The 11,208-nt window shown below is 36.0% G+C and overlaps 2 protein-coding genes across 4 annotated transcripts in view; one reads left to right on the plus strand and one right to left on the minus strand.

Moving 5' to 3' along the window:
* The first annotated feature begins 904 nt into the window (after positions 1-904).
* Positions 905-3,827, plus strand: lrit1a (leucine-rich repeat, immunoglobulin-like and transmembrane domains 1a). Its single transcript, XM_058386769.1, has 4 exons — positions 905-1,026; positions 1,288-1,748; positions 2,300-2,605; positions 2,800-3,827. Exons 1-4 carry the CDS (start codon positions 905-907, stop codon positions 3,825-3,827), a joined length of 1,917 nt encoding a protein of 638 aa, XP_058242752.1.
* A 2,256-nt stretch (positions 3,828-6,083) lies between these two features.
* Positions 6,084-11,208, minus strand: part of cdhr1a (cadherin-related family member 1a) — a 41,552-nt gene continuing 36,427 nt past the window's right edge. For all 3 annotated transcript variants that reach the window (XM_058386554.1, XM_058386552.1, XM_058386553.1), the window contains 5 exons: positions 10,458-10,622; positions 9,856-9,923; positions 8,841-9,069; positions 8,457-8,711; positions 6,084-7,597 (listed from right to left, as the gene is read on the minus strand). In XM_058386554.1, coding sequence (XP_058242537.1) covers positions 7,091-7,597; positions 8,457-8,711; positions 8,841-9,069; positions 9,856-9,923; positions 10,458-10,622 — 1,224 coding nt within the window. In that variant the 3' untranslated portion in view covers positions 6,084-7,090. The remainder of the gene's footprint in view (positions 7,598-8,456; positions 8,712-8,840; positions 9,070-9,855; positions 9,924-10,457; positions 10,623-11,208) is intronic.

Below are 11,208 nucleotides of genomic sequence, written 5' to 3' on the forward strand. Positions count from 1 at the left end.
AGGCCACATGAAGTTTGGAGGTCTGTAGCGATTGACTCTGCAGAAAGTTGGCGACCTCTTCGCACTATGCGCCTCAGCATCCGCTGACCCCGCTCCGTCAGTTTACGTGGCCTACCACTTCGTGGCTGAGTTGCTGTCGTTCCCAAACACTTCCACGTTCTTATAATACAGCTGACAGTTGACTGTGGAATATTTAGGAGCAAGGAAATTTCACGACTGGATTTGTTGCACCGGTGGCATCCTATCACAGTTCCATGCTAGAATTCACTGAGCTCCTGAGAGCGACCCATTCTTTCACAAATGTTTGTAAAAACAGTCTGCATGCCTAGGTGCTTGATTTTATACACCTGTGGCCATGGAAGTGATTGGAACACCTGATTTTGATTATTTGGATGGGTGAGCAAATACTTTTGGCAATATAGTGTATATATATATAGAATACTAATGCTATTTCAGATGCACTGTCTGTGCTATTCTTAGGCTAAATATCCATTAACAGCCATTTGTATATACTGCTGTTCACAAAATAAATCTCTGGGATTTTGCGGCAAAATTATGGGCTTAACTGCCACAGTGGGACAGATTAAATGTGTGTGGGTGAAGCAGTCTGCATTATGACCAATACATGAGTGTTTCTGGCTTATAATACACAACTATGTGTTTGCACATTCTAATAGATTACAAAATGCAGGAAAATGCAGATACACGGTTCTCTAATCCTCTCTCTCTCTCTCTCTCTCTCTCTCTCTCTCTCTCTCTCTGTTTTAAATCTGAGAAAGTATTAGCAAAAGTAGGATGGGACATGGAGCCAGACTATAACATGCTGCTGCAATTTCCATAAATGAAAAAGTGGAGTTTCTTTAGTAAGACTCATTCCTGTGTGCTGAAATAGAGAGGGTTAAAGATGATGGTCATTGTCTTCTTTGCTTTGTTGCTTGCATCAGGTGGATTTCCACCTGCACAGACCTCATGTCCTTCTCGGTGCAGCTGTCTCTATCATAACCTTAGTGATGGATCTAGGGCCAGGTGAGTGCTCTAAAATATTTGTGTAAAAGTCAGTTTACATTGTTATTTTAAAATATAATTGGATAATTTGATCACTTAAAACCTTAAAAACACCTGGCTTTGATTTTTTGATGGATTACATTTAATTTGCAGATTAACTTTTGCATTTGGTGCTCTTTGTCTGTAAGACCATTCCTTTGTAGCTTTTTCCGATTTAGTTTTTATTCATACAAATTTCATACTCAAATTTATACCATTAATCATTCCCTCTCATTTATCCAGGAGTGTGATTTGTAATGACCCTGAGATTTTCCTGGTGCCTGCCAGCATCCCAAGTGATACATCCAAGCTTAGAATAGAGAAAACAGCTATAAAGAGGATCCCCAGTGAAGCGTTTAAAGACCTCTCCAATCTGGAGTTTTTGTGGCTGTCCTTCAATGTATTATCATCAGTGAATGTGGAGAGCTTCCGTGGATTGAACAGTCTGGAAGAGCTCAGGCTTGATGGAAATTCTCTTACTGCTTTTCCTTGGGAGTCCTTAAAGTATATGCCCAACCTGAAGCTCCTTGACTTGCACAGTAACAAACTCTCTTCAGTCCCTGCAGAGGCAGCAAAGTACATAAGACCTTTAACATACCTGGATCTTTCCAGCAATAACCTGGTGACAATGCCTTCTGAAGTCCTTGCTACTTGGATGACAGTCAAACCTAACCAAGGAGCACAGAGTTCAAAAATTATTCTTGGTAAGTTTAGCATTGTTTAATAAATGTAATAATAAAATTACATTAAATGTTAACCAATACGTTTTTTGTAGAAAATATCCAGTATTATGGTTTATGTTTTTTAAAACAGTAAATATATTTTGCATGAGTACAGCTAAGTGAGACATTATTTCTTCTGTGTGTTATTAGCTGCCATTGCCTAATACTGAATTTGTAACACAAATTTTATGAGATATAGCCAAATTTCATGTAGTTTAGCTATGAGACAGATGTATGCTGCTTAGATGTGTACTTTCATATTCTAAAGGGAATCATACACAGTAGACAACTAGGTAGATCCACATTTTGTCATTTTCTACAGATGTGGAATTGATCCCGAGTACTTTGTCTCAAGCTATATTACCTCCCCAATAAACTCATTAGGTCTAACCTGGCCATGCTGCTGTATAAGGTCTGGTTACACCCCTGCAGAAGTAAACAGTTTTTGTGTATAATGATTATATGTATAGCAATAGTCTTCTTTCATAAAATTTCTTATAAAGAGACTTGACTTTCTTCATTTTTTGCCTTAGGACTCCATGATAATCCTTGGTTTTGTGACTGTCGGTTGTATGACCTGGTCCAGTTCCAAACGTCTCCATCACTGTCTGTGGCCTTCATTGACACAAGCCTGAGGTGTACTGCTCCTGAGAGTCTCTCAGGAGTTCTGTTCAGTGATGCTGACCTAAGACGATGCCAGGAGCCAAAGGTTCATTCAGCGGTATCCCGCATCAGGAGCACAGTGGGCAACAATGTGTTACTGCGGTGTGGTGCTATTGGAGTCCCCATGCCCCAGCTGATATGGAGAAGGGCAGATGGGAAAACATTGAATGGGACAGGTATGTAAACACAGTAATAGATGTTCAAGATACATTTCCCAGAATCAATTCACTGTAGTTCAATGTAGTTAAGCGATAGCCCAAAAGCACACTGTAGTTTTTAAGTGCAATTTATAATGGTGTTTATTTATGGCTTAGAATTAAACTTTGTTCAGGTTTTTAGGAGTATATCACCTTTCCTTGTTATTTTGCAGTGAAACAAGAGAACTCTAAAGATGGAATTGTTTGGTCTATTCTTAATGTGCCTGCGGTCTCCTTCCATGACTCTGGGAAATATATTTGCAAAGCAACAAACTATGCTGGGAGTGCAGAGGCTGTAATTGCTTTAATCATAAGCAAGGCTCCAAAGTTAGACAATGTAACTGCAACTGTAAAGAAAATCAAAGAAAACACACAAACCCCTGTTGAAAAAGAAAAAGGTATTACCAAATACATCTCCCCGAGACCCTCCTTTGTTCCTGTAACTACAAGTCCTATGGGTTATCTTGGTCCTTATCCTGGCTTGCAGAGTGACACTGTTCCAGAGAGAGAGACAAATGCACAACCAACAAGCCCTGATCGACTCCTAGAGACCAACCTGAGCAACCTCGCAGCCAATGCATCCTCTCTGCAGCAAGACTTTGACAGAATTGTTCGCTCAGTCAAAGTGATTGGAGATACAGACTATACTGTGTGCCTAATCTGGAGAGCTCCAAAAGCCAATAACACAACAGCGTTTAGCGTGCTCTATGCAGTATTTGGAGAGAGAGACATGCGCAGAATCAATGTCAGTCCCGGCAACAATCGGATCATCATTGAGGGTTTGGTTCCTAAAACCAAATACATTGCCTGTGTTTGCATAAAAGGTCTGATCCCTAAAAAAGAGCAGTGTGTAATCTTCTCTACAGATGCAGCAGCAAGTGCTAATGGGACCCAAAAGCTTATTAATGTAGTTGTAATCTCAGTTGCCTGTGTGATAGCTGTGCCTCTGACTGTGGTCGTCTGTTGTGGTGCACTTAAAAGGAAAATCCAGAAACTTCTGAGCAAAAAGTCTAAAGATGTTCAGGATTCATATGTAACATTTGAGAGTGTCTCCCCCACCACAAAGGCCAAAGGCCTGGAGGGGGACTATCTGTCCAAAATTAACCCAGAGGAGTCCAATAGATTGCTATCAGCTAGGTCTAGCCTGGACTCTGAGTCTATCAATAAGATTGAAGAACAGCCAAAAGAATACTCATGCTGACAGTTTTCCTCAATCACTACTCCATCAACCAGCCTAAGTATCTACTCTCAGCACCAGTACTGGAGTTCACAAAATTTATACCAAAACTGCAGTGTGGAGCATTGCTCAACAATTCCAGTTAGTAACTGAGAACACAATGAGATGGCTCTGAGTCTCTCACTTTCAGTTAATAATGTTCTTATTCACTATAGTCACAGTCTTAATTAAAAGACTAAGCCATATGGCTGTTGGTGGGGTTGTGGTTGAGGAATCTCTGAAGCATACACAATCTCTCTCTCTCTCTCTCTCTCTCTCTCTCTCTCTCTCTCTCATTATTATTATTATTATTATTATTATTATTATTATTATTATTATTATTATTATTACTACTACTACTACTACTACTACTACTACTACTACTACTGCTACTGTACGTTATGAAACCCTAATGGATTATTTCATATAGCATTACATAATATTTTTGTAGTTGTTTATTTAGCAAATGTGTAACTTGTGCTACTGGTTTGTGTTTTGTGTCCTAGAAATAAAAATTTCATATGTACACATTTAAAGACTGAGTACTTTGAAGATTATACAGTAAAATGTAACCCTGCTTATCTGTGCTACTACAACAATCTTTCCTTTTTCTATGTACTTCTATTCTACTAATACCAACTATACATTTTACAAGAAATAGGATTATCTGAATGTTTCTTATCATACAATCTATGAATTATATTTTATGAATTATACAGCGTCTTACATATTGCTCTATACTCTATGGAGTTATGCTCAGAGGTTATTGTTAATAGGCTTTAGATGACTGTACTAGACCCTATGCACAGGGTGGCTGTGTTTTTTTTTACAGGACTATAGATACCATTCATAGACTATTTCTACATTTGTCAGCAAATCACCTCAGCTCCATCAGCTCATCAGCTCCTCAGTGTTTGGCTGGATGCACCTGTATAGCCAATGACCAAAGGAGATAAGATCCTTCAGCTTACAGAGTGTATGTTAATAGTGGAACGCACAGTGTCACCTTTGCTCTTTGGGGGTGCCAAATCTTACCAAGTCCTGCATGAGGAGAAATCCAGCAAAATCCTAGCAAAGTTAAATAATAAGGAATAATTAGATACATAATGTCATCTTTATTGTATTGGTACCAAGCTGAGTTTCAACAAGTAATAATTATTGTGCTGTGTGAATGCAAGTATATTCATATTCTTTGTATTTATTCTTTGTATTTATTTGCTGGGGATATTATATTAGAATTGTAAAGCACTTATTTTGCATTCACCATAGAAAGAGATATGTTAAAGCAATTACCAGTGCAATCATCTACCATTTTCATTTACTTTACTTTTTTCATTCAAGTTCATTGTCTGATCCCACTGTTCCACTGTACTGTCCCATATTCATTGAAAGTCTCTCCATCAAACCTGACAACAGATTTACCCTGTCCTTGCCCAGCTGCCACTGATAGAAGATATAGCTGTGGTAATATCTGTAGAATGCACTGAGCTACAGTACACTGGGTAACATGTAATATAATCTGAGCCTCACAGAGTGCTTATGAATTTTATATTCTAAGCCCTGTATAAGTCTTATGGTAAGTGCTATGTGGTTCATATTCCAAAGTGATTTCAACTAATGGTTTCTAAAGTACATGTTAAAGCTTAAATTAAATATATAGTTATTTTGAATGTTTGGTTTTTTAAAATGTTTTTCCCTGGGTGCATTTTCTATCTTTTAATCCTGACTTAAAAAGCATTCTGTTTACTTCTTATATGGTATAATTCCACAACGTGTGTGCTTTTTGCACGAGTACAGACTGAATAAAAATACCAATGAAATAAAATATGAGATGTCCAGCCATAAGCATACAGGTGCTACAATTTTTTATGTAAATACTTACAATATTAAAAATAAATTCTCCTGCCCTCTGAGCTTGCTAATGCCCTTTCTGGCAATAAAAATAAATAAATTTTAATATGCATTATTTATAAACCCCTTTCATTTTGTGGCATGTAGCTATAAAGACAAAACTTTAAAATAATGTAAAGATACATTTATACAGCTTTGCCAAAGATTGCATATACACAAAATATGAGTTTTATGTTATTGAGTTATGTTATGTTATATGAGTTATATGAATTTACAGTAATGCCAAGAGTCCATAACACATTACTGGCTTCATATAATATATATTTTATTACATATCTATAATATATATTTTATTACTTATCTATATATTGATCATATTTCAGTATTCTCTTTCACATAATAATGTGAAACATCTAGTGACAAAATAGTTAAAAAAAAAAAAAAAAGACTTTTGGTCCTCAGTTCAAACAGTGTAAATAGGCAATTCAATATTATACATTTCATGTTAATAAAAGTTTGTATTCTCTGAATGAATTTATTTCACATAGAAAGACACTGAAACACCAAACAGTTACAGACAGTTGTATAAACAACATACAGCACATCTCGTAGAATAAAGATTCCTTTTTGTAAGCCACATGTTTAACAATGACAGAAGAAAATTATCCCTTGGAGGGAAGAGTTAATCATCGCACAGTTCTGCTAGCCCATCCACAGGGCAAGATGGCTCACTGATTAGTTTGATGAGCAGAAAAATTATGTAAAACATGTACTAAAGCCTTCATATATCACCAGCTCACCAGATCTCAACCAAGTTGAACAGAGATTTTGGCTCTCCACCAACATCATCAGAACACTAACTGAGGGATATCTTTTAGAAGAATACTCCAGTACAGATGCAGTGCTATGCAGAATCAGTGCCATGGAGGTTGTTCAGCTCAAGATGTCCCAACACCATACTAAGACACCTTATATATACAAAAACTTTATTGTGTGAATTATTGTCTATTGAAACTGTTCTAAATGCAGAAGGAAAACCATCTTGAATTTCTGGAAATAATAAAATGATCAAAATAGCAAAGTCTGGAACACCAGAAACCAGAATAATACTGATAATAATAATACTGAAACAATATTGATTTTTACAATAACTGGGAGTTTTGTATAGTGAGAGTCTGCTTTGAGAGCATTTAGAACTAATTAGCTGACATGATTGGCAGTGGAACAGAAGTGAAGGCTGAGAGCTTATCCTCAGGACAAGTAACCTATATGTTGCTCATATCATATGATACAAAACCAAATGATTGGCACACACCTCTTACATCCCCACTGAACATCAATGAACATGTGAGTGTGTAAAATGTGCACATGTCAAATATACACATATACTCAAAGCACTAGTATTGGTTTATTAATTTCTTCTGCTCAAGTCTTAATTTGAGCTCAGAAACCAGTGCTGTGTTTATGTGGCTCTGTTTGTTCCTGAAAGATTTCTGCTTTGCCACTGTTGCAGAAACAGTTGGCACTGCCCAAGGCTGTTCTGCACGTCTGGAAAAGCCTGGCAGTGGAGGTGGCAGGGGTAGGGAGCGATGCACACCTACAGTGTTATTGTTGCAGTTGACATTCTCTGGGACCTCAGATTCTTGCATGAACCTTTCACTATTGTTCTGTTGTTTAAAGGGATTATGGAAGTTCCACTGTGTGCATTGCCTAGGTTTTTTTCTGATGATCCGTCGAGAAGGCAAGATCTTGTTAGACTTTCTATTACACATGAAAATAGCTGTAGAGATCAAGACTGTGACAAAAACCAAAGCTATAATGAGAGTTGCAAGCATGCCAAGGATTTGTATGGGATTTTCTCTACTTTTCATTAAAAAGGATGCCAATGGGCCATTGAGTTGAGTCTGTAAAAGAGCACAAAGAAACATCAAGTCCATGGGACTGAAAGCATATACAAAGTAGACTACAGTATCTAACTCAACATTTGTGGTGTTAAGAACACACATTGTTGGGATTAACACACATATGCTAGCAAAATCACAGCATATTATGTGTAGATGAACAGAAGGGATTGTTCATAAAAGGTAATAAATCCAATAATAATTTAAAACTTGAGACAATCTGATTGTGTGGAATTGGATTAAAATAAATTTCTACATCAGACCCTATTTCACATTAATACAAGATCAGAAGGGTTGAAAAAGGCACCCGGAAATGAGATTAAATAGTCTCTCAGCTATTAGTTATGAACTCTCATAGCTGATATGAATTAGTTTAACTCCAATAGATATGAATTTATTCCTTTTTCAAGTGTTACTGTTACAGTGCTTAGCACTTGCTCTCTTTTACAGACTGCAAATGTGATGGATCATCTGAAAGTCAGAGGAAAAGATATAAGATTCATGGAAGAAATAAGTGAAGAAGCTCAACACTGGTGATGGCAACAAAATGCATTTGTGCAGTGCTGGAAGAGAGAATCATAATTAGGGCCTCCTTGTAATCTTTCTGATCTTGCACTGTGGATGGACCCGAGACTTTTTCACAGAGTTCCAGTAAATTATGGTGGATATGAAAACTGCCAATAAGATCATGAGGATGACAATGCTGAAACATATAGCAAAAACAGTCCAGGGTCGTGTTCTTAGGCTCAAGAAGTAGGAAATGACTCTGGATTTGATCTGCAAGAGCAATAGAATAATATCACACAACAAAATTTTACAGATTAAAATGCTATCAAGATATAGACAGAGAGCTACAACATACCGCTTCGGTGATATCAATTTTCACCAGTGTGGTTGTACTGAAAGATGGGGAACCTCTGTCCCTTGCCTGGACCACCACAGACCAGGTGCAGTCTTTCTGATTTGTGATGTTTTGCACTATGTCCATTGACTTGATGTAGGGCTTCAGTTTGATTTCTCCTGTCTCTGCATTGATGTCAAAGATATTGTCTGGTTCTGCTTTCATGATGGAATACTCAATAACATTGTTTGGCTCCTCTGCATCATCATCTATTGCCTGAACAACACAAAAAATAGTTTAGCAAATATATTCAAATGCTAAAAATGTATAAATATATATTTGATATATATAATATAATGAATATAATCCAAATGCAAATAAAGAAACAGTCAAAACCTCTCTGACCTCGATTTTCACCTGGGCACCAATAATCATTGTTTTCTCTAATATATTCTCATTGAATTCAGGTGGATGATCATTGAGGTCCAGAACTGTGACAAAAACTTCTGCAAGGTTGAATTTTCCCTCTGTGTCTTCAGCCTTAACAAAGAAATTGTACTTGGATTTCACCTCAGCGTCCAGACTGGCCCAGGGCTGGGTGTAGATGATTCCTGAATCCGACTGGATGAAGAAACTGCAGATGTACAAAGGGCAGGAAATGAGTACATGCAGGAAAGTTAGTTACACTGTCTGAGCTTTAAAGTTTCTGCGGCATTCTGAAAATCATAAAAGCAAATACTGTTAAAAATATTTTACACATTAAGATTGTACTTAATTAAAAACATTACCTGAATTGATCATAAGGCTACATAACAAGCCCTTCATAACAACCACTTAATAACAACTAAGCTACATAATCATGTGTAACGGTTTATTCCGACAGATATGAACATGTGTATAACTTTGCTTTTAATAAAAAGGTTATTAATAGGGTTAATGGGTTTTACAAGTTACAAGTTTTCCTGTTATTATAAATATTTTACATAAATGTCACATAATTTTTTTCTGTTTTGTTATGACATATTGCAGTTATGAGACTATGAGACTATATGATATATTGGAATGAACTAATTTAAATGAATTAACATTAATGTAATGTTGTAATGTAATTTAATTAACCTAAATATCATAAACACTACTTTAATGTTTAAAGGGACAAACATCTTAACCCTGCTGGACTAAGTGATAACTTAGAAAGTCTGAATTTCATGAATTTCTCATTCACCCTCTTCTAAAGCTCTTTGCAGCATGGTTACATAAAAAACACTGTATTATGACCAAAAGCACAATATTACACAAAGCTTCTCAAGAACCTTTGTTTTTCCAGATTCAGGTCAGTTTGCTTTGTGTACATGTCCACTGCATACAGTCCATATTGCCAGAGATAATGAGATGAGACAGTGAGAACAAATCTACTTACAGATCTGATCCTGAGCCATGGATAGAGTATTTGACAACACCCCACAAACCAGAGTCTGGATCCTTAGCCTGGAGAGAGCATAAGAAGATCAATTAATTATCAAGTTAAAAAAACATATTTTATTTACACAAGAAATAGTAAATATACAGTGATGGCATTTGGAAATTCATAGCTAGAATCATTATTAGAATGACACTGAGCACATACTTATCAGATTATACTACCAATGTACCTCTAGTTGATTTATAGTGATTTTTGTGGTCAAGGTTAAAACTATTTAGTTAAATAGAGTGGATCACTCTAGAAAGAGAGGTTAACATCACCACAGTGAGAAAAAATGTAAAAAATTATATAATGCAAATCGGCTCATGTGCGAAGCACAAAATTAAATACATTCTTTTGCTGTTACACAACTAAGTTAGACATTGGCAGCTTGCCTCAACCTTTTCATGAATTTTATATTACATATATATCCCTAAAGTTCAAAATATTTTGCATTTCAGTATATTTCTTGTCAATCCTTGTACTTCTAGGGTGAATGATCCACATTTTAATATCACATTAGAATTACTGGCAGAAGAACCTAGTTTGGTTATACTTACTGTCACAGACACAACATTGGAGCCACCTGGTGAGTTCTCTGGGACTCGTGCAATATAGAAATCAGATGAAAACCTTGGAGCATTATCATTAGTGTCGAGCAAGTGTATGACTATATCTGCGGTGGCACTGAATCTCTCTGGGGTGTCGATTTCCACTGCAAGAATCTAAAAAGACAGGAAATCTACCATAAATTCCTTCTACTTGAACTTTATTCCTTTTAAACTGACTTTGGTAATATAGAAACATATCAAAGATGAGCAAAAGATAACTATAAACTTTATTAATTCTAACATTTAAAACATTACATTATTACAGTGCTTAAATTGTATAGAATAAGCTTTTTGGAATTACGTTAATTAATGGTGATGTAGTAAATCACATATATAATATAAATATGATAAGCTGTATTGATACAGCACGGACGATAGGCAAATTATAGGACAAAATGATAGTAACATATATCTAATTTAAATGTTAATATAAAAGGATAAATACCATGATGAGTGGTTCTTTAATAAATTAAACATTTGTTGCTAGTGCTAGGATAGTGCTGTGGTATAAGAAGAATAAAACAGCTTTGGGATGCGCTGTTATAGGAAAATAATCAACTTTATTGTGGTAATGGCATCATACCATCCCATTATACCATATTAATGGTATTATACCACACCAGTGATTATTTTCTTATATCAGCATACCCTATAATGTTTTTTTTACTTACTTAACTAATTTATTCCTAAATGTATTACT

This window comes from Hemibagrus wyckioides, linkage group LG03 (genome assembly GCF_019097595.1).
Source record: "Hemibagrus wyckioides isolate EC202008001 linkage group LG03, SWU_Hwy_1.0, whole genome shotgun sequence".
NCBI lineage: Eukaryota > Metazoa > Chordata > Actinopteri > Siluriformes > Bagridae > Hemibagrus > Hemibagrus wyckioides.

Excerpts from the sequence above, each read along its gene's own strand:
- lrit1a (XM_058386769.1), top strand. The coding sequence starts at position 905 with ATGATGGTCATTGTCTTCTTTGCTTTGTTGCTTGCATCAGGTGGATTT. Across the intron at positions 1,027-1,287 it reads AGTGATGGATCTAGGGCCAG|GAGTGTGATTTGTAATGACC; the intron begins GTGAGTGCTCTA and ends TCATTTATCCAG. Across the intron at positions 1,749-2,299 it reads GAGTTCAAAAATTATTCTTG|GACTCCATGATAATCCTTGG; the intron begins GTAAGTTTAGCA and ends TTTTTGCCTTAG.